We start from the raw sequence: 23599 nt of genomic DNA, 5'->3' as shown, positions 1-23599 counted from the left end.
TAAAACTGCAGGCAGCATCCTTCTCCCCAGCACGTGTACACACACACACACACACACACACACACACCCCTCCCTGGCATTTCTTGTCTCCTTCCCTGCCTTATTTATCCCTATAGCATGCATTACCTTTTTTTTTTTTTTGTAAGATTTTATTTATTTAATTGACAGAGACACAGAGAGAGGGAACACAAGCAGGGGGAGTGGGAGAGGGAGAAGCAGGCTTCCCGCTGAGCAGGGAGCCCTGTGTGGGGCTTGATCCCAGGAACCTGGGATCATGACCTGAGCCTAAGGCAGATCCGAAACGACTGAGCCCTCTAGGAGCCCCCACGCATTACCTTCTAACACATTAAAGAACACACTTGTTTTGCCTAACTCTCCTCCTAGAATGCTTGCTCCAGAGAACAGGGATTTTTGTTTCTTTTGTTCCCTGCAGTTTGCCCAGCACCTAGTACAAGTCTGGCACACAACAGATGCTGATTACGTATTTGTTGAATAAATTAGATTGGCAAAGATGACAAATTAGATGGTGACTTGATTGGCAGGAGTGTAGGGAAATAGATACTTTCGCACGTTACCCGTCAGAGTGCAAACTGGAATTGCCTCCTTGGAGAGCAATCTGGCAAGATCTCTATTAAAATTTTTAAAAAGGCCTTACCAAGACCCAGCATTGAGCTGCCAAGCATTTACTCAATAGATACACATGTCCAAATGTGTAGTTCAAGGATGGTCACTGGTGCATTATTTTAATGAAAAAAGGCCAGAATGAACTGAAATGTCAGTAATAGGGGTCTGCTTGAATAACATGGGAATCGGTATGACCGTACAATAACCTTTAAAATGACAGAGGAAGATAGACCCGTATTGCTGTAGGTCTCCATGATCTACTGAGTGGAACAAGCCAGGGTGCAAATGTGCGAGGTATGCTGCTGTTTGGGTTTCAAAAAAAAAAAAAAAAAAGGAGCGGGACGGAAGTACACATACTTACAAGTTCGTACAAGCATACATACGTTTATAAATAAGCACATAAAGAGCTCTGGAAAATTGCAAGAAACTAATGATAGGGGTTGCCTGTTCTGTGTTTTAGGGGCTGGTGAGCTTGAAAACAACTGGAAAATTACGGGGAATGCAGTACTTTAAAAAAACCCGCTTCTGGGGGCGGCTGGCTGGCTCACTGCGGGGAGCTTGGGGCTCCTGATCTGGGTTGGAGTTGGGGCCTGATGCTGGGTGTGGGATTACTTAAAAACAAAACCAAACAAAACCAAACAAACCGCTTCGCTAACGTGTCAGTGCACGCTCTTCTGCTAGCTTTTACTCCGTGTGGGGCTGACCTGGTAAAAAACGTGCCCTCCACTCTGCTTTGAAGACACGGAGTAGGAAGGAGGACCTTTTATTTCCTTGGGGAGCGAAGCCAATAAAACGTCTGAATGGAGTCCGCCCAGCCTCGTGCCCTGTCACTCCAGGGCAAGCCCCCTCCCTCCCCCAGCGCCGGGCGCCCGTCGGAGGTGCCGGCTGCCTGGAGTCCCCGCTTCCTCCTGAGAGGGCAGCAGCGGAGCGTCTCGGGGACGCATGCGTCCCAACTGGCCCCCGGGGAATTAAAAGAAAGGGAGGGGGGAAGCCCCAACCAAACGGGCGCCCCAAACAAAACCCAAGTGGAGGAAAGCGCGCGGCCGCGCAGACCCCGGGCCCTGCAGGCGTCCCGGCCTCGCCCGCGTCCCCGGCCGCGGCGTGATGCGCACGGACCGGCCCGCGACGCCCGGGCCGCCACTGTCCCCGCACCTGGACGCCGGCCGGGTGGCCGCGCCCCAGCCGCGCTCGCTCGCCGCCGCGGCCGTGTCCCAGTGTGCCGGCGCCGCGGGGCCCCTCGCTCCCCATGGGGCCGCGGGACTGGCTGAGGACCTTGTGCTGCTGCTGCCCGTGCAGGTGCCTGGAGGAGCCCGCCGCGCCGGAGAAGGAGCCCCTGGTCAGGTGGGTGCGCGCCCCGGGGCCGCCATCTGGGCTTCCGTGGCGGCGGCCGGCGGCGCGGAGCCGGGTACCCGTGTGCCCGTCCGAGCCGGGGAGGGGGGCTCGCTTCACGGTCGCACCGAGGCGCCCACTCAGCCCCTCGGTCTCCGCCCGGAGATCCTGTCCCGTGGGTAGGAGTTTTGTCCGCGAGCGCAAACCTCCGGAGGCGCGGGAGACCCAGGTGGACGCCCGCGGGAAGCGCCAAGGGAAGCGCGGGAGAGAAGTTGGCGTCGGGGTCGGTCTGGAGGACCTGCGGAGACCGTGTCTTTAATAGGCGTTTTTCAGTGAAAAAGGCGACTGTGAGTTTCTCGTTCGTCCAGGAGAAAAGTTGGGTACGGTGCCTTCAGTTTTATTACCAAAGAAAGACAATTGTAAGTGACTGAGCCGCCGTAATATTTTTCACATTAAACAAAGACCAAAAATGCTTATTTCCTGTAGGGACAGCCTGTTCACTAGGATGTTGACTCATGACAGGTTCGGTTAGGAAGTGTGAGGAAATGGAACGCAGGTTGGCAGTGAGTGCGCTTAGTGGCTCTGTGGAAGGGGCCATGCGACACAGTTTTGTTCTGGGCTGTCATTTAAACAATTAATTTTGTACCTTCGCCATTATGAAATGAGGGTTCCTTTAGGTCACGCCTAGGGGTAGTTTCTTATGAAACCTGCAGCTAACATGATAAAGCTTTTCTAAGTTTGCAAAAGCATGATTTACCTTTTCTTACTCGGTCAAGTCCAAACACTTCCCTTGACTTAGGAGGTCTTACGTAACCCCTTACTTCCTGTCCACTCTTATTTTCCAGTGTATTAAATACTGTGCACTCCTTGATTTAATCAGACAGGCATCCTTGCTGTTCTAGGGACAATTCAACCTTCTTATTTCCCCCAAGCTTGCCTCAAGGAATGACCTTTATCCTTCCTTCCTGCCTTCCCCCCAACTAGCTAAATGCTGGTTCTCAAGCCATCCCCCACCCCCCTTCCCCCCAGCAGCTCTCTTTGATGACTCTGAGCTCATTCATCTCTCACTCCCATGACTTAGGATTTAGAATTCACCATCTGCCCCTCACTGTTTAGTGAGCGCACATGTGTGTAAATATATATGTCATGTCGGCTTTATATATAGGAACAACTGTACACACGATGCATAAACTTTTGTGAGCTCTTGCTGATGGTTTCAACAAGAAACCTAGACTATTAGGATAATACGGACAGGGAGACAGCTAGTCAACCACCCTCAGTCTACAAAGAAGTAAGTAGCAATCTGGAATTTCATGCTTGCTTGTATGTGCAACTTGTCAGTATTCAGTGTAACGAGAATACAGTACTGATTCTCAGTGTCTTGGGTCTTTCCAGTTTTCCATCCCGATTGCTATTCGAGTTAATAGTTTTGGTTATTTAAAAATCTTCACCTGCGTGGTTTGCATTGGAAGGCAATGAATTTTGCAAGTGATTTTAAGAAGACGGAGTCACTTGGGGCCAGAAGAGCCTAGTGTTCATGAGTCAGATTGCCTGGGGTGAAAATCCCAACTGGGTGACTGGGCATAAATTATGAAACTTATTTCTGCCTTAATTTCCTCATCTGTAAAATGGGGAGGACAGCAGTGTGTACCTCAAAGGGTTGCGGTGAGAAAGGAAATGAGCTAATCCATGTAAAGTGTTGAGCAGAGTGTCTGACCCATAGCAAACAACCAATAAATTCTAGTTAGTGTTAATTATCGTTGTTATTCTTCTGAGCATGTGGATATGAGTGGACTGGTCTTCTGTGGCTTAGTGTCAGTCCTGGCATCATTTCAGTGCAACCCCATTTGGGAAGAGCGGCTTGTTTGTGGAAGTGTGGAGCAGTGATAGGTGTGTGTATGGGTAACTGTATCTTCTTCCTTACTGAAGTCATCATGAGGTGTCATTTGAAATCTTTTTTTGTTTATTTATTTTTACAGTGGGAAGTTCTATGGTTTTTCATATATTCAGAAAGTTGTGTAATCATCTCCCCTATCTGAGAGAGAACATTTCCATCAAGTCCCAAGGAAATGCCACACCCCTTAGCAATCACTCGCCACTCCCCCTTCCTCAGCCCTAGATTTGCTGTCTCCCTAGATTTGCCTCTTCTGCAAGTTGCTTATAAATGGAATCTTAACACTCTGTGGCCTTGGGCACCTGGCATCTTTCACTCCAAATCGTCTTTTTGAGTTTCGGCTGCATTGTAGCATTTATTAACACTTCATTCCTTTTTAAGGCTGAATACCCTTTTTATGTTTGGCTTCTTTACATATTATTTACCTGTTCACCAACGGATGGGCATTTGGGTTGTTTCCACTTTGGGGCTGTGATCGTCTGCGAACAAGTTTTTGTGTGGATGTAAGTTTTCAGTGACCTTGGGTATATCCCTAGAAGTGGGATGCTGGGTCATACAGGAATCCTCCATTTAACTCTTTGACAAACTGCCAGACTGTTTCCCAAAGTGGCCGGTTTGAAATCTTGATGTGGTGAAATCATGGGGCCAGATGGTCTTAATTTTTATTTTATGGAGACTACTTTATGTCTTTTTTTTTTAAATATTTATAAAAAAGGGGTTTTGTATATATGCTCTCCCCCTAACTAAATCGTTTATGGTGAGGTAATGGTTTTCAAGTTTTGTTTCAGGCCGCAAGGGAGCAGTGCTGGGAAGAGGTGTGCTTGGGGAATAACAAGTGTCATTCGTCTACATGGTCCCCTTCAGGCCTCTTCCAAAATGCACCAGGGATTCTCGTGAGTTCAAGAAAAGCAACTCTGAGTCTCATCTCCTTTGCCAATCTGATCTTGCCTTTTATGTTTTGACCTCGTTCTTTTTTTGGCCTTTCTAGAACTTTATACCTGAAGGGAAATGCCTGTGCCTTGTCTGCTTTGTGTCTGTGTTTCTCTCTGTTCTTAGTTTCCCCTTTTTCTAGAAAAAGAATTTCTCCTTTTTTAGGAATGCCTGAAAATTCATCCTGATACTGCCCAGCCCTTCAATTACCACCCTTTGCTTTCTTTGGTGACGGGCACAAAGGTCTTGAAAGAGTTGTCAACTGTCCCCCCCCCACCCCCCACTTTCTTCCTTATCACCCATTCACCATGAAATCTGGTTTCTCTCTTTTTAAAAAAATATTTATTTATTTTCGGGTGGGAGAGGAGCAGAGGGAGAGAGAAAGCCAGAATCCCAAGGAGCTTAGTGGCTCCTTGCAGTGCAAGGCATGGATGGACTTGGAAGTCCTGATGAACAGGGAGCCAGATTTGGGGCTTGATCCTAGGACCCCGAGATCAAACAGGAACTGAAATCAAGAGTCGAAGGCTCAACTGACCACCCCACCCAGGTGCCGCTGAAATCTGGTTTCTGGCCTCTGCCTGGTGACATGAAAATTGCTCTCTTGCAAGTCGCAAGAAATAGAAATCTGATGTTCTTTCGTTGGTGCGTGGGCCATACCTCTGTGCTGACTGTCTCGCTTGCTTTCACACTTCCTCTTTCCCTGGCTTGTCTGATTCTCCGGTTTCTGCCTGTGATCGTTCCCGTCATGCTGGTCTCCCCCTAGTGTGTGGTTGCCAATACCATATTTGTTAGATAGACATCTTATTTTTTTTTCCGACTTCTTAAGCTTTGCTCTGTTCTCCAGGCCCATTTCAGCTGCCTCCTTTGTGATGGAGCCTTAGAAAGTCTCCCCAAGCAGTTATGGCATCTCTTTACTTTCTGTTTATCCCTTGGGTCTCTTATGGTTATGACTTTTCTAAGTGGGGGCTGCAACCCTAGCTTGATTGGAGGTTCTGGTCTAGATTGGAGAGGCTAAATCCAGCTCCCCTGACTCCTCCTGTGCCCTGCACAGTGCTCAACATGGAGTAAGAACGGAATAGCTCCTTTTTGATTGGTAATGATGATAATGCTGTTTACTTGTTAATTTCCATGTGTAAATTTTCTAAAACATGTATTTAAGACAAAATGTGAAGACCAATAGAGTCAACACACACATGCACCCAGCATCTGCCTTAAGAAATCAGCGATGGAGTTGAACCCCCCAACGTATCTCTCCTGACTGTATCTGCCTTCTTTCTTAACTTTCTAGAAATGGTGCATCCAGGGTATAGCTTATTGCACGAGTGAGATTTCCTTGCATACCTTCTGTTGTTTGTCATCACTAGCACTGAATTAAATGGGTGTTACTTAGCTCCATTTGATAAAGGAGGAACCCAGGGCTTAGAGAGTTTAAATGAATTCAGAATCACAGTTGGGAAGTCAGAGAGCCACAATTTGAATCCATGTCTGTCAGACTTCCAAATCCATGCCTTGCATTGTAAAAAAATTCAGAAAACTACCAAATGTTTTCCGAAAGTAACATAATATTTATGCACAAGAAACTGGTGGATATCAGTAGCCTTGGCTCCTGTTTGTTTTGGCCCCTTTCTCCTTCCCTTCTTCCATGTGCTTTGTGGGTAAAGTAGAAGTAGAAGCAACCTGGTCCTGTGAACCAAGCCCAGGGGGAGTTAGGAGACCTGAGTCCTAGTTTCAGCTATTAACTGACTGTGGGATTTGTGGGGGTGGGGTTGGACCTCCCTTATCTTCCTCAAATTCTACTTTCTTCTTTTGCAAAATGAGATCAGACTTTTTTTTTTGTAATTTTATTTTTTTTTTCAGTGTTCTAATATTCATTGTTTATGTACCACACCCAGTGCTCCATGCAATACGTGCCCCCGTTAATACACACCACCAGGCTCACCCAACCCCCCATCCCTCCAAAATCCTCAGTTTGTTTCTCAAGAGTCCACAGTCTCTCATGATTCATCTTCCCCTCCAGTTTCCCCCAATTCACTATTCCTTTCCTTCCAATGTCCTTCATGTTATTCCTTATGCTCCAGAAGTATGTGAAACTGTATGATAATTGACTCTGCTTGACTTAACTTCACTCAGCATAATCTCTTCCAGTCCCGTTCATGTTGATACAAAAGTTGGGTATACATTCCTTCTGATGGAGACATAATACTCCATTGCATATATGGAACACATCTTCTTCTTCTTCTTTTTTTTTTTTTAAGATTTTATTTAGTTATTTTTCAGAGAGAGCGAGCGAGCACAGGCAGACAGAGTGGCAGGCAGAGGCAGAGAGAGAAGCAGGCTCCCTGCGAGCAAGGAGCTCGATGTGGGACTCAATCCTAGGATGCTGGGATCGTGACCCAAGCCAAAGGCAGCTGCCTAACCAACTGAGCCACCCAGGGAGCCCTGGACCACATCTTCTTTATCCATTCGTGTGTTGAAGGGCAACTTGGTTCTTTCCACAGTTTGGCAACTGTGGCCATTGGTGCTATGAACATTGGGGTACAGATAGCCCTTCTTTCCATGACATCTGTATCTTTGGGGTAAATACTGCATAGTGCAATTGCAGGGTCATAAGGCAGCTCTATTTTTAATTTCTTAAGGCATCTCCACACTGTTTTCCAAAGTGGCTGCACTAACTTGCACTCCCACCAACAGTGTAAGAGGGTTCCCCTTTCTCCACATCCTCTCCAACACTTGCTGTTTACTGTCTTGTTAATTTTGGCCAATCTAACTGGTGTCAGGTGGTATCTCAGTGTGGTTTTGATTTGAATCTCCCTGATGGCTAATGATGATGAACATTTTTTTATGTGTCTGATAGCCATTTGTATGTGAGATGAGACTTTAAAAAAAAAAAAAGATTTATTTGTTTTTAAGAGCGAGAGGGTATGCGAGCAGGGGAGAGGCAGAGGGGGAGGGAGGGAAAGATGCCTCAAGCCGACTCCTCGTTGAGCTCAGACCTCAGTGCTGGGCTCCATCTCATGACCCACGACCTGAGCTAAAATCAAGAGTCCCACTCAACCAATTGAGCCACCCAGGCGCCCTGTGGGATCAGACTTTGATGTAGGATCTTGCAGGGCTGTCCCAGGCTTGATGCAAATTCTCCTCCTCCTGTGGGCTTGTGTCCACTGATATTGTTTGACTTGGACTCCAGGGCCAGCGAGACAGTCTGTGGTACAGGGAGAGAACCTGAGGGCCCAGGGCATATGAAGGACAAGCACTTGTCCAACGCCTAGCTGCTCACGGCTGTTTCACCAGCAAATAGTGAGGTCATCTCTATTGCCAGGAAGCTTGAGAACAAGTCTGGAGAAAGGACGTAAGACCTGACCTTCACACCAGGCTTTAGGGCTGAAGAAAGCCAGAGGTTTTAATCGGTCTCTGTTTTCTTCCCTTCACTCCGATTTTAGGACAGAGTCATCTAAGACTCATCTTTTTAATCATTTTGGAAGGTTTGACATTCTGCTTGCCATTCTTCCCTGCCCTGCCTGTATTCCTAAAGTAAATAGTGATCAAAACCATAAGGAGCCAATGTGCACTGAGGCCCAATGGATTGTTTTGGATTGTTCTGGAATGGCTAGGTGGTCGATCATTTGTCTGTAAAATAGTGAATAGCTTTTGGGCTCAAGGTTTTATGTGACTAATGGAAAGAAACACATGGGGTGTTTATCATTAGTTTCCTAGGGCTGGCACAGCAAAGTACCACGAATCTGGTAGCTTAAATAAACAGAAATATGTTCATTCACACTTCTGGAAGCTGGAAGGGCTCTAGGGAGAATTGCTTCTTGCAGGCTTCAGCTTCTGGTGGCTGCCGGTGTCCTTGGCTTCTGGCTGCCCACTTCCGGTCTTTGCCTCTGTTTCCCTCTGTGTGCCTCTCCTCCTGTCTCAAATACCCCTCTCTTTGCTCTTGTAAAGATACCAGTCACTGGATTTAGGGGTCATCGTAAATCCAGCTGCAAAACCCCTATTTCTGAGTGAAGTGCCATTTCACAGGATCCGGGGGTTGGGACTTGGACAGATCTTATGGGGGGACACTATTCAACCCACTACAGGGTACTTTTGGGAAAATGTTCGAGCTCAGAGCATTGGTTTTTATTTCACTTTTATAGCACGGCTATAAAAGCATGCTAAAAGCATGCCTTGCCATATAAAAATTGCCCTGAGCATGAGTTGTGGCCCTTGAAATGTCATGATTCTGGAAGCACAGCTGCAGTCAGCCTTTGAGCAGAGCGATGTCCCATCCTCCGGCCCCAGAGTCCACTGCCGTATGGTGTCCCACGGGACAGACCTCAGAGATCTGGAAGAGCCTTCGATGCAACGTGAAGGAACTGGCACGCAAATGTCACACTCTAAAGCCTGTTCACAAGGGTCCCTTTGAAGACTTTCGGGGAAGTACAGGTCTGATGCTCTCATTTATACTCATGCCAATCTCTGATTTTTACTGGCTTTCGGTAACCGATAAGCACCACGACAGTCCAGTTGTTGAAAAGCCAAAGAAGAAAGGGAGAGAATTACAACCGTGGCTGAGTTTTTAATCGTGGCTCTCTCTTAAGCCACCTGAGTGAGCCACGTGACGAGCGACCACATCGCCTTAGCTCCCGGCTCTCCTCCACGACATCTTATTCTTTATATTTCGACTCGCTAGCATTGAACTCAGGGCCAGCAGCCCTCTCACTGCTGTCTGGATGGAGCTTATCTAACCCACGGGTTTGAGGGCTTTAAGCACTATGCTTGGGGGCCATTCCAAACAGCGGAATCACCAATAAAAAACACAGAAATGCAAAAAAACTTGGCACCAGATACATGACGGAAAGGACACTTGTCTGCACTATGAGAGCTGAGCCAAGCAAGCAGGGCATCGTGCAGAGGAACCCAGCTGGCGACGTGCCCCTTGAATGTTGCAGAAGCAGCACCAGCATCGATCTGGGATGACAGACAGATTTTAGTAAGTGGGTAAGTGTGCGAACGTGGGAACGGTGAAGCGGAGCCGTCTGCAATCCCCACTTGATGGTTGAAGAAACTGAGGCTCAAGAGCTTCAGTGACTTGCTCAGAGGCGTGCTTGGCTGAGCTGGGATTCAAATCCTATTATATTTCATCACTGTAGAAAGAGCGGGCACTGCCTCATATGCAGGGAGATGTGCAACTAGCTGCTAACGTGGTGTGTGCTAGAAACTGTGTTTGCAGCATCGTTAGAACCTGTGGTCGAAAGCCCTAAGCTCATGTTCCTGTGTTCGGTCTGCCCGTGGGAAAGCAGGTGCCCATGGGAAAGAAGGGTGGGGGGTTAAAGACACTCGGGAGGCACTCAGCACCGGCTTGAGAGGAACAATAATCCTTTACATGTGTGGAGTTTTTCATTTCACAGTGTGGACTCACATGACCTCCGAGCTGAATAAATTGTCTTCCACCCTTGGAAGGGCTTAAAGAAACGTTGGCTGAAGAGTTCGCATCAGTGAGCTCTCTCGGGCTGGCCCAGATGGCCTGACTTTCCCCATAGTGTGCTGCCCGGCTCCCCGAGCTGACACAGCTGGGTCACGACTTCCTGTAGAATCTGCAGCTTCAAAGCCCGGAGCCCTGGACTGGACCATGATTCCTAGGAAATGCTTGCAGAGGCACAAAGGATTCCTAGTGCAGGAATCAGCTCCCAGCTCGAAGAACCTTTCGCAAAGCCTGGATGCTTAACCTTTTCGAAAGCCAGAGGGGAGAGAGGCAGGGGTCAAGGGCACAGTTCCCAGACCGGGCCTCCAGTCCAATGGGTAGGAGGTGAATGCTTTACCAAGAAGTCAGCCTCTCAGGGCGCATAGAGGGATGACTTTTAAAGGTTTTCTTTCCAGGCAACCTCCAGTGTCTCTCTTCCCCTTTCGTGAATTGCATGAGTCAGTCTTAGTGACACTGGAAGTTCCCGAGAAGATGAAATTTCTTTCTCTTACGCAGCCTGTGATCTAGGTTTCCAGGAACTTTTTTTTTTTTTTTTTTTAAGATTTTATTTATTTATTTCACAGAGAGATCACAAGTAGGCAGCGAGGCAGGCATAGAGAGAGGAGGAAGTAGGCTCCCTGCTGAGCAGAGAGCCTGATGCGGGGCTCGATCCCAGAACCCTGAGATCATGACCTGAGCTGAAGGCAGAGGCCTAACCCACTGAGCCACCCAGGCTCCCCTTCCTGGAACTTTTTTTTCTCTAGATATCTTGAAGTGATCTTATCTCTTCGTCTTTGTTTAGAGAGTAAATTCTGCTTCAGTGCTGGGTAAAATAAATTTATTTTGTTAGTGATGGAAGTCTTTTTTAGTCTGGTTGATACATATTTGTTTGGTGCCTTTTATGTACTGTGCACTCTGTTCTTTTTGGGGCCCTACTTAGGGAATAATTTTGGCGACGCAACGTGTATCCAAATACCCCCCTAAGAGTATACTGAATTCCCTCAATTATTATTTTTTTCCTTAACTTAAAAAAAATTCATGTCTGTATATGCGTTATCAGAAACTAAAAACGTGTGTGCCTGGGTGGCTCAGTGGGTTAAGCCTCTGCCTTCAGCTCAGGTCATGATCTCAGGGTCTTGGATGGAGTCCTGCATCAGGCTCTCTGCTCAGCAGGGAGCCTACTTCCTCCTCTCTCTGTCTCTCTGCCTAATTGTGGTATCTCTCTGTCAAATAAATTAAAAAAAATTAAAACAAAGGAAACTAAAAACATATAAAAATAGCTACAGTATAAACAACAGCTATAAAGTAAATATAACCACCATCCGGGCCAGGAGATAACTATGGCTAGCCCTGTACCCCCCACCCCAGATTCTATCTAGATTTTTGTGATAGTCATTTCCTGGCTTTTCTTTAAGGCTTTACCATCTATGTGTGCACCTTGAACATGTATTTTAGTTTTGCCTGCTTTTCAGCTGTACTCAATGACATCCAACTGTGCAAGATCCATCCAGGTTGTAGTGTGTGGATTAACTTGTGATTCTCGGTTTCTGTAGGGTATGCATTTTGCTCACCCATCCTACTGTTGGTGGACTTTTGGGTAGTTTCCACTTTAGGACTGTCACACCAGGCTCCGATTTTAAAGTCAGCACATCAGGTGAAATTGTTCTTCCTTCAGCCATATGGACCTTCCCTTGGGTCCTCAGATACACCGAGCATGCTCCTGCCTCAGGGCCTTTGCACTTCCTGTTCACCTGCTTAGAATGTTCTTCCTCCACTTACCTGTGTGGGTAACTCCCTCACTCTATCCAGGTCTCTCCTCGAAGTCATTTTATCAGAAAAGCTTCCCTGACAACCCGTTTTAAAACAGGCCCCCACTCCCTCCCTCTGTCCCTTCATTCACCTGGTATTCCTTCTAGGCCCGGAGCATCACCTGATACAAATGTATGTACTTATTGTCTGCTTCCTCTGGAGAGACGATGAGCTTCACCTTTGTGAACTGAAATAGCTAAAAAATGTTGAGAGTTTGTCTGTGAGTCTGGAGACAGGGATTTCCAGCCTCATTTCGACCATTCAGAGCCCTGTGAACTTGGGAAACAACAATTCATCACTCAGAAAATATTTATTGAGCATATCCTGCATGCCAGGAGCTGTTCTGAGTCCTTTGATACATCACCACTGGGCCGAGTAGGTAGTGATCCTCTGCTCCTTTTATTCTAGTGGGGGAGGAAGCAGCAAACGTAGTAAGTAAATGGGAAGATAAAGATGTACAGGGAAAAGAAAAGGAGAGCATGGGCAGGGGAGCACGCTTGCCATTTTAAGTAGATTGGTCAGAGCAGGCCTCGTGGAGGAGCTGAGGGTTAGACAGATGTGGAGGAGGGGAGGAAGGGGGCATGTGGGTATCTGGGGAAAACATTCCAGGTAGAAGGGACAGCCAGGGTGACTGGGGGGTTCAGGGAACAGCGAAGAGGCCAGAGTGGCTGGGGTGTCCTATGGGGCCTAACAGAGCACTGAATGACTGGCTTATAGTCTAGGTCAAGTGGGAGCCACTGCAGGGTTTTGACGGAGGGGTGACGTGGTCTGATTTACACAGTAAATCAGGGGATTATGTTGGCTGTTGTGTTAGGGACAGACTTGGTGGGGGGCAACGGTCCAGCGGTAGGTAGAAACAGTGAGTGGAGGGAGTCCTATGCCGGATGGGAGACCGACCACCTTGGCTCGCCAGACCCCAGACTGTGCTGGGACGTGCCAGTGCCTGCCCCTTATAGCCTTGGCTCAGAGTGGTGGGAGACGGATGTGTTTTGCAGGTAGAACCAATGGGAGTTTCTGATGGCTTGGAGGTAGGGGATGAGAGAGCCAAGAGTGACGTCAGGATTTTGGCTGGAGCAGTGGGAAGGTTGGAGTGTCCGGGATCGGACTGGAGGCTGCTGGTGGGGAGGTCAGGTGGGACAACCAGGTGCTTGGTTGTGACCTTGTGGAGCTCAAGGTGCCTCTCACAGCTCCACAGAAATGGGAAGGAGCAGCACGTGGAGGAGTCTGGGGACACAGGTGTAGACAGGAGAGGGGGTGAGGTGAGCGGGAAAGAGCGCGAGCAGAGCAGAGACCGAGGACTGGGTCCCGTGCTCCTGACTGCTTCCCAGGGTTCTTGTCAGGGCCGTCTTCAAGCCGGGAAGCGCTGGGCGCAGGCATGAGACGTGCTGTCGTGGGGCTCTCGTTCAGCCCCGAGGACAGAAGGCAGGAGGGCAGGGGCCCAGCGGGCAGCAGGGCCGGAAAAGGGGCCCCCGGTTGGGGCTTTTCTTCCTTCACACTGAGGCAAGCGGAGCCTCCGGCGTTGAAGGAAGTCATGGACCTCCATGGCGAAATGCTGAGGAAAACTCTGGCATCTAGGGAACCGTGTTTAGACCGGAAGAGCCGGTGTGAGGAAGAGCTCGGGTGTCTGGCGGGAGGGGAGGAAGGAAAAAGGCAGGGAGGGAATGAAGGAAGGGAGGGGCAGAGAGAGAGAGAGAGAGAGAGAGAGGGAACAGCAGCACAGAGGAAGGACGGAGGGGAAAGAAGGAGAGGGAGAGGATCGTGGCTCCACCTGCTCCTCACTGGGAGGCTTCCTTAGCAAGAGGAAAGGAAAGATCTGGAAGCCAGGGGCTCAGCAGGCAGACCTGTTCTCGGTGGGGAATCAGGTGCGAAGTCCTTAGTCAAGGAGGTGGCACCAAACAGCCTTCGGGGTCTGTTTTTTGAGACCTTTGGTTGTTGTTTACTGGAGATTTAAAAAAAATAATTTACTTATCAGAGAGAGAGAGCCAGGGAGGGGAGGGCGGAGGGAGAGACTCTCGAGCTGACTCGCTGCTGAGTGCGGAACCCAACACGGGGTTCCATCTCAAGACCCTGAGAACATGACCTGAAACCAAGAGTCGGACTCTAAACCAGTGGTGCCCCCCACCCTCGGCATCCCTATTGGAGATTTTTATCTTTTCACTCTCTTTAGGCCTTCAGCCTTAAGCCAGCCACCTCTGACACACGGCCTGTTGGTGGGGAGACCCATGGAGCCACTCACTGCAGCTGTGGGTATCAGCAGCGCGCACGGTAGTTCCTGGGCCTGCCAAGGTCTTGTTCGTAGGGAGGACTCACGGGAAGCTCTGGAAACTCTGGGTAAGCAGCCTTAACAGCTGCCGGCACTTTGCACCCTCGGGCCCCAGGCAGGGAGCCTGGTGCTCCCAGATCTGGAGTCTCCTGGGAGCTGCAGGTGGGTTGAAAGAGAAGAGGAGTGACTGGGTCTTACGCCCCCAGGAGGGACTAGGGGTGGAACTGTCCTACCTGTTGGGAGTGAAAACTGCTTCAGCTTCTAATGTGACTTCAGAGCCACTTCTCAAATGCTTGAGGTTAATAAAATATTTATTATCAGCAGATGGTGGCCGGGGGCAAAACAGCTGCTCTGTTCTTAAGAACCTTTTCGAAATCATTCTATGGGGGGTGGGGAGAAGCTCAATGTTCCTGGTTCAGCAGCCCCCTGTCCCTGCTTTCTGTCTTCCCTGAGCTTCTTGGGTTCAGACCTCAGGGCCTTTGCACTGAATTATCTTTACACAAGCCTCAGAGTCCTTCACAGAGGTTCCCAAGCTGCTTCTCCTGTCATTTGCTTTACACATTTCTTTCTTTCTCTCTCTTTTATTTCTGGTCTCTCCACCTTACGGGCTTACAGTTTTGACGTAAAGCAGACTGATGCCTGGATGGGGTGGGCGGTGCAGAAGAAAAGGATCAGGGTCTAGCATGCCAGAGCAGAGAATCTGGGATCAGCGAGTCGGGCGGGCTCTGACAGACCCTCCTTCACTTTCATCTGGACCGGAGTGTGGCTGACCAGGTTAGGTTTACAGTCACATCCCACTCTCAGGAGGAGCGCAGGAGCCCCAGGCAAACAGCACGGGTCAGAGTCGTTGGTCGCCCAGGGGCCAAAGAGCTGGATTCTCTTGCCTGTTTTATGCCATCCCCCTGGGTGTCAGGGACGAGGCAGTCCGAAGCTCGTGGGATGCCAGGGCAACTCGGCTTCTAATTAGGGCAGCGTGAGATGTGGAGAGCACTGGGGAGGCTCCCCGTGTCTGGAGCGTGAGCTCCTCTGAACAGGCCCGGTGCTGACCTCGCTGTGCAGCTGTGTTTGGGTTTGCAGACGAAGCAGGAGAGGCTGTGTTTCACACTGGCCAGAGACATGCGTGTTCCTGTGTGTGTACGTGTGTGTGTGTGTGTTGGGGTGAAAGAGAGAGGGACAGAGAATAAGGGAGAGAGAGAGATGGGCTTTGAAAGGAAGGGGACTAGCCAGGGAGGCACCTGTTGTAATGTAAACATGCAAAGGGATTGTGGGTTGTGAGCAGAAATTGGCTAGATTACTCGTGGTCCCATGTGCTTGATCACGGATAACGCAGGTGGGTACTGGCGAATTTCTCAACCTCCTGCTTTGGGGGGAGTCTTAGAAAGGTGGCAATGGGGGGTTGTGGCTGACATTTCCTTAACAGCTCACTTTGCGACAGACACTCGTCACATACTCTGAAAACACCTCCTCTGTGCCTGCTCCTGCCAGGCCATGTGGATGTTAAGAAGTGCAGAGTACAGTCCCTCCCTGGAGGGACTAACCAGCCTGTTGCAGAGTCCAGACTGACACAAGTGGAACAGATTCGGGGACAAGCTGAAGTGCGGTTTCAGGAAAGTACTAGAGTCTCACGGCCCCGGAGGGAAATGTCCAGTGGCATCGGGAGCCAGGGCGGCGGCCACCGTGAGCCTCTGGGGTCTCCATGCCCAGAGGAGCCGCCCTGGGGGAATTTGCCGGTTTAGAGGGCAACATGCACATGTGCACTGGTTATCTGAGCCGCTCCATTTGTGGGTGTGTCCCTGTCACTGCGTTTGGATGTCCAGCCTGTGACACGTGGCTGCTTGGAGCCACCCCACTGGGGACCTCATGCTGGGAGGACTGTCAGCTGGCGGTCAGTCCTGGGCAGACGGTCAAGCAATGCCAAAGTCTGGTCTGAGTCTGGTCTGCGTCTGCAAACGGGGTAGTGTTACCTACCCTTCTGACCTCAGACAACTGTGTGGCAGGAGGGATGGGACATGGGAGCCCCCAGGCGAAGCTCTGTGTAAGGCAGCGGGGCTTTATCAACGACTGTAAAATCTGCTTAGGCAGAAAGCCATCAGAGGCAGCACGTCTCACATCGTGGACGCCTTTCCAGTGTCTGCCTGCCCTTTGGAGTTCCTCTCGGCATCACCGTCTGTCTTCCTTGGGACTCACCTTCTCTCTCCAGTGGCCCTTCCATTCCTGCTGTTTAAGTCTAGTTGTTTCCCGCAAAGCCTTTCCTTACTCCCCAGGCCCAGGCCGGTCCTCCGATGCTGCGTCTTCCAGAGGATGGAAGTGCATGGGCATTTCTCCCTAGTCTAGATGGCCAGCCCCGTCCTTGTTCCCAAGCCAGATTCACCTCCCTGTGAACGTCCCATAGGTTCAAGGTCAACCCTGGCCTCCTCTGCATGGGGCCAGTTGAAGGCCTCCGTCTCCCACATCAGCTAGGACTCTGCCCGCCACGGGCTCTAACCTCTCAAGATCCTATAGTGTGTCCTCACATGTCCCCTCCTGTGCTGTTTCCGTAGCCACACCCTTGCTCGTGCTCTCCCAACCAGTATTTCAGACATGTATGGTGAAATATGTATTTATTAGCAGAACTCCACTTTCCTGTGCCCCAAAGCAACCTGCGTTGGAACTCTAACAAATGACATTTAAATCGAGCGGCCTTGTGGTTGTGGCTGGTTCGTGGGCTTCTGTGTCTGTCTGCCCCACACCCGCCCCCGGCCCCCCGACAGAGGACCTCAGAGATCATCATGAACACCCGGGATGGCCTCCTAGGCCATGTCTTTGGTCCTTCCTCCCCCTGAATTGTTTCTAAAACCCAGACCTGGCAAGGCTCAAAATCCCCTTAACTTTTCCACAGTTCACACAATAAAGTCCAAAGTCCAGCAGGGTTATCGGTCTGACCCCGAGTGACCTTTTCTTCTTCCCACGCTTCTGTTTCCCTCTGTGCCAGCACTGTGTGGTGTAGCCACACCGGGAGGCTTGGAAACCCCCAGGCCTGTGCTTGCTTCAGGCCTCCGTGCGCTGCCCCCGTCGTTCCCTCTGTCCGGAATACCTTTCCCCGGCTTCTCCTCCAGGCACCTGGCGGTGCATTCCTCGGGTCTGGGTTAGAGATCACCTCCACAAAACCTTTCTTGAGCTTCCTTCCCATCACAGAGGTTGTCACTCCTTCTCTGGTTCTACGACATTCTGTTTATACTTAAAAATTTTAATTTCACTTATCTCATTGCACTCTTGTCACACTAAGAACCGCACAATGTCCTTTTTGTTTTCATGTCCCCAAAACACCCAGCCTGGCGCGCAGTAAACAGCAGGCATCATTTCACGTTTGTGGAATCAGCAACTGAAGGGATGAGTGAATGAATTTGACATGTGCCGCCAGGGCACTGAGGCCTCATCTGTGTCTTCTTTCATTGGCTCATCATCCTTTTTTAAAAAAAAAAAATTTTTAAATCTAAATTCAATTTAGTTAACATATAGAGTGTTATTAGACTCAGAGGTAGAGTTAGGGATTCATCAGTTGCCAACAACACCCATGCCCATTCTATCAAGTGTCCTTCTTAATGTCCATCACCCAGTTACCCCCTCCCACCCACCTCCCCTCCAGTGACCCTCAGTTTGTTTGCTATGGTTAAGAGTCTCTTATGGTTTGTTGCCCTCTCTGATTTCGTCTCGTTTTATTTTTCCTTCCCTTCCCCTATATTCTTCTGTTTTGTTACTTAAATTCCATGTATGAGTGAAATCATATGGTTTTTGTCTTTCTCTGATTGACTTATTTTGCTCAGCATAATACCCTCTAGTTCCACCCCTGTCATTGCAAATGGCAAGATTTCACTCTTTTTTTCTTAATTAAATTTTTATTTTTTATTAACATATAATGTATTATTATAATGCCCCAGGGGTACATGTCTGTGAATCACCAGGTTTTCATACTTCACAGCACTCACCATAGCACATACCCTCCCCCATAGTCCATAACCCAACCACCCTTTCCCTACCCCCCTCCCTGCCACCGGCAACCCTCAGTTTATTTTGTGAGATTAAGAGTCTCTTATGGTTTGTCTCCCTCCTGATCCCATCTTGTTTCATTTTTTCCTTCCCTAACCCACCAACTCCCCAATGTTGCCTCTCAAATTCTTCATATCAGAAAGATCATATGATAATTGTCTTTCTCTGATTGACTTATTTCGCTCATCATAATACCCTCTAGTTCCATCCACATCGTTGCAAATGGCAAGATTTCATTTCTTTTGATGGCTGCATAGTATTCCATTGTGTGTGTGTGTGTGTGTGTGTGTGTGTGTGTGTGTGTATCACCGCTTCTTTATCCATTCATCTGTTGATGGATATCTAGGTTCTTTCCAGTTTGGCTATTGTGGACATTGCTGCTATAAACATTCGGGTGCACGTGCCCCTTCGGATCACTACATTTGTATCTTTGGGGTAAATACGCAGTAGTGCAATTGCTGGGCCATAGGGAAGCTCTATTTTCAACTCTTTGAGGAACCTCCATTCCCACCAACAGTGCTTTCCCACCGACAGTGTAGGAGGATTCCCCTTTCTCCACATCCTTGCCAGCATCTGTTGTTTCCTGACTGGTTAATTTTAGCCATTCTGACTGGTGTGAGGTGATATGTCATTGCAGTTGTGGTTTGTATTTTCCTGATGTTGAGTGATGTGGAGCACTTTTTCATGTGCCTGTTGGCCATTTGTAGGTCTTGGTAGAAATGTCAGTTCATGTCCTCTGCCCATTTCTTGATTGAATTCTTTGTTGACTCATCATTCTGAACAAAAGTGCTTTCTGCATTTCTGCCTTTGCTGTGTCAGGCTGCCTACATGACAGCCACATGTGGCCAAGCAGCCTCTGGTTCCCCATAGGTTGCTCCTTTCCCCATCGCTCGGATCTCTTTGTCCAGTCCCAGACCCTACACTTTGCACTGTAGCTAGAGGGATTTCAGGGTCCAGTGTCTTGGCCCCTTGTCTGAGGCAGATAGTGGCCTCCTGCCGACCTTGGTTCCAAGATCCCCCACCACTTGTGCTCCACTTTTTACAACTGGACCCAAGGGCTTTTGAATGTGTTATTTCATTTCAACGAATGAATTACAACTTGAAGCTCAATCACCCCTTCTTTACAATGCCTACCCGATGCTTCCCACCACTGGCTCTACAGCGCGTATCCTAGTTTTTCACTCTATAGTCACCTGGTCATTCATTAATGTGTTTCCCTCCCTGGGCTCTAGTGAGGTCCAAGGATGGGGATTATGTGTCTGTTTTGTTCACAACTTTATGGAGCCCTCTGGTTAACATGGAGTCAGGGCTTCATACGTATAATTAGATGAAGGGAATATCCTCGACATGACCCTAGCTGTACAGTTCCACAGAAGCTCACCAGGGCCAGGTGCAAGCAGGTCCTAAGTGAGGCTTAGCCACTTGCCTCCTCCAGAAGTCCCAGCACAGGTAACCACCTTGTAGAGGGTAAATCCTAGAGCGTACATACAAAAATAGGATTACTGAACTTCTTACTCCACAATCCACATTGTCTACTGAATGTATTTGGAGGGCACCAGGGTGGTTCAGTCGGTTAAGCATCTGCATTCGGCTCAGGTCATGATCCCAGGGTCCCGGGGTCGAGTCCCATATCATGCTCCTTGCTCAGCAGGGAGCCTGCTTCTCCCTCTGCCTCTCCCCCCACTCATGCTTGCTCTCTCTCTCTGAAGTAAATAAATAAAATCTTAAAAAAAAAAAAAGGAAAGCATTTGGATATGCATATTTGTTTCTTCACTTTCTTGTAAGGAATTTGATAGTTCATTGCCATCGTGATCTCAGTTTACTGTGCTTCCTTGAACTCATAGCCCGTGAAAAGCTCACCTCTTCAGGTCACTTGTCAATTTCTTCTTTTAATCATACAAGAATTTTATTCCCCTTCCCCCCACTGGATTTCATTTTTCGGTTTTCACTGCTGGGATGTGCAGGGCTCAATTTCCTGATGAACGTAGTAATATCCCTTCTACCCAGGCGTCTGGTTACATCTGTTCTCTGTCATTTTAAAAGCCATTTTTAAAATTATTCTACTGTGCTATGCTTAATTATTAGAGAGAGTTCAGGCCTTGTTAGTAGAAATATATGTTTATATATTACATTGTATATTATACAGTATATAACATTTTATTTGCATTACATGTTACAGGCATCTGATGTATACATTATATACATTATATATATTACAAAACGCTTATACCCCTTTTTTTAAACACCATAGTGATAGCAATCCATATTCTTCATTTGGAGCAACTCTGGCGAGAGACGATGACAAGAATTTGTGGAGCATGCCCCACGACCTGTCCCACACAGAGGCAGATGACGACAGAATCCTGTACAATCTGATAGTCGTTCGAAATCAGCAGGCCAAAGATTCAGAGGTAAGCGGGCGCCAGTCGAGATTTTGCCGGGTGCCGTTGATAACGGCCAGTCGGAAAAAGCAGTGACTGAGAAGGCCAGCTTGGAATAAAGAAAAGGAAAGGTGAGCTGTTCGGTATGAGGGCAGTGTTTTAGCAGCCTGGGGGTGCTAATGTTCGTTAGTCTTGGTCGACCTGCTGGATACACAGATGAGACCGCCTTCTACTTACGACCTTGATGATGCAAGGATTACAGTGCTAGCGAGGCAGTGCTGCGGAAGACGGTGAAGAGAGCGGACCATCTTCCATGGCCTGCTTAGCAAGCCACAGTTAGAAGATTCAGACGGAAGTGGAAGGTGGAAGTGTATTTTGCATTATCACAATTTGTGCATCAGCGGGGTCTGAATTAGTTTTATTTGTTTTTTCTCTTGATAGCTTCTTAAATTGTGCGTGTTGATTAGACAGCTGCGTATCATAATTTTTGTGATGAGGCATGAAATTGATCTTTTTTTTTTTGTAGTAGCAATCTTTAAATTAGTAATTTTTCAGTGTAGTTTTAGGTTTATGGAGAAATGGAGCAGAAAATACAGCCACTACGTCCACAGTCCACAGTTTTCCCCATTACCAACATCTTGCATGGAGGGGGGTACATTTGGTACAGACCGTATTGGTACATTTAACTGAAGTCCAGAGTTTACATCTGGGTTCACTCTTTGTAGCATATATTGTACAGGTTTTGACAAATGGATAAAGACAGGGGCTGAAAATACTCTTAGTCAACTCTTATCCCCAAGTTATTGGTATGGGAACATTGACATATTGAAAAGGAGCAAGCTATAATAAGAGAAAACAACAGGGGAGTCGTGTTTTGTTTCCTCATTATGGTACTATGTATAATACAATATAATAGAGTATGATGGGTATTATTTTCCACATAATACTAAGTTTTCTAAATTCTGTGTTTATCAGTTAGTTCTGAGTGGATACCCTTATTAAATACAGACGTCATGTTTTACTTTGTATCTTATAGTAATTGAAAAGAATAGGGACATTGAAAACCCCAGACTCTGGCTCTGAAAAGAAGTACCAGAGAGGGTCCATGTGTGTTGCTGGGGACAGGTGGCCACAGCAGGGGGTTGGGGGGGTCATCTGTTCCTTATCTGGGCTTCTTTATTTTTGCAATTAGTTGCTTAATTTTTTCCTTTCCCAATCATGCATTAGCAGGAAGTGATAACTTTCAGAAGAGCCACATGTCTTTTTATTCTGTTTTGGCTTGGATGCCTTTGGGGGTTGGGGTGGGCGGAGTTAGAAGCAGGTGTGGAGGTGGGGATCTTCTGGTTGGGGCGGGGCTGACTTGCCTCTGGTCCTTCAGGCCTGGGTGAAGGTGGCCTGGAGTGTCTACAGAGGCTGTGGAGGTGAGTTTTGTCTTGGGTGTGGAGCGCTGATGAGGACGGCCTCTGCTAGACATCTATCACAGGGTTTAACTATATATTATACAGTTTATCACACCCCACAAGTGGCCGGCTGTGTTCTGCTCTGTCCCCGGTTTCCAGTGTCCCCTGCACAATTCCATCCTCCGCTAATAACACCGAAAGCACGTCATCTAGCTGGTCCAGCCAAGTCCTGCCACCTGGCTGCCCTTCTGGAGCATATGGACAGGAGCGAGTGACCTGGCTTTCCCCTGATAGGAGAGCTACCCCTTCCTTACCCTCCTGAACTGGGCTGACCAGGGAGGGTTTCTTTCTGCTGGTGAGGATAGACCTCTTCTGACCCCACTGTGCCCAAAGCTGCTAACAGCAAGAGGGCCAGAGTAGCTGGCGCACCCCTCCTCTCCAAGGCACCTGGATAAAAAATTTTTTCATATTTTTTTCCAAACACTTGAAATACATATAAAAGCATATGTTAATCTATCCTTCATTTCCCCCCACATTACATACTGCTCCTCACCTTGCTTTTTTAGACCTAGGTCCATTTCAGGACGCTCTAGATTTACCTCATTGTTTTGGGGAGGGGTCTCTGATATTCTCTTTCCTGGATTGGCCATCACTTATTCAGCCAGTCTCTAGTAACTTTTATGTTGTTTCAGGTTTGAGGTGGTGTTGCAGTGGATATCCATATATACTTGCATGATTTTGGATAGATTTTGGGGGACAAGAATTGCTAGGTCAGGGTACATTTAAATTCTGGAATTGCCACAGAGCCTCCCCTAGCTTCCTAGGAGAACCTAGGAAACATCCCTGAGACTGTGGAACAGGGGAGCATTGGAAGCTTATCCTGTGCTCAAAGGGAGCAGCTGCTGAGTTCCAGGCAGCTCTTTGCCATGCTGACAACATGGATCTGGAGGTGCCAGAACTTTTGATTATTCTTTTTAAAGATCTATTTATTTTAGACATTGAGAGAGAGAGAGGGAAGGGAGGGGCAGAGGGAGAAAGGCTTCAAGTAGACTCCACATTGAGCATGGAGCCTGACGAGGGGCTCAATCTCACTACCCTGGGATCATGACCTGAGTCAAAACCAAGAGTCAGGTGCTCAACCGACTGAGCCACCCACATACCCCATAGAACTTTTGATTTTGAAGGGAAGATGAAAATCCAGATTCACAAATAAAATGTCCAAATTTTTATTTATTTAATATTTTTAAAAGATTTTATTATTAGGGAGAGAGAGCGAGCAAGCACAAGCAGGAGGAGTGGGAGAGGGAGAAGCAGACTCCCTGCAGAGCAGGGAGCCCATTGCAGGGCTAGATCCCAGGACCCTGGGATCATGACCTGAGCCGAAGGCAGATGCTTAACTGACTGAGCCAGGTGCCCCACATTTTTAAGTGATAACTCACATTAAAAAAATGTGTCAACTAGACAAAATATGTTTGTGGGCTGCAAATATACAGGGCA

At 48.2% G+C, this 23599-nt stretch overlaps 1 protein-coding gene across 1 annotated transcript in view; it reads left to right on the top strand.

Annotated features, from left to right (window-relative positions):
- Positions 1-1607: 1607 nt before the first annotated feature.
- The window catches only part of MREG (melanoregulin), a 59929-nt gene continuing 37937 nt past the window's right edge, over positions 1608-23599 (top strand). The window contains exons 1-2 of the mRNA XM_032354729.1: positions 1608-1965; positions 20573-20732. Coding sequence (XP_032210620.1) covers positions 1871-1965; positions 20573-20732 — 255 coding nt within the window. The 5' untranslated portion in view covers positions 1608-1870. The remainder of the gene's footprint in view (positions 1966-20572; positions 20733-23599) is intronic.

This window comes from Mustela erminea, chromosome 8, assembly GCF_009829155.1.
Source record: "Mustela erminea isolate mMusErm1 chromosome 8, mMusErm1.Pri, whole genome shotgun sequence".
In the NCBI taxonomy this organism is placed as follows: Eukaryota; Metazoa; Chordata; class Mammalia; order Carnivora; family Mustelidae; genus Mustela; species Mustela erminea.
Note: the sequence above shows the minus strand (reverse complement) of the source record. Positions and strands in the feature narration are given on the sequence as shown.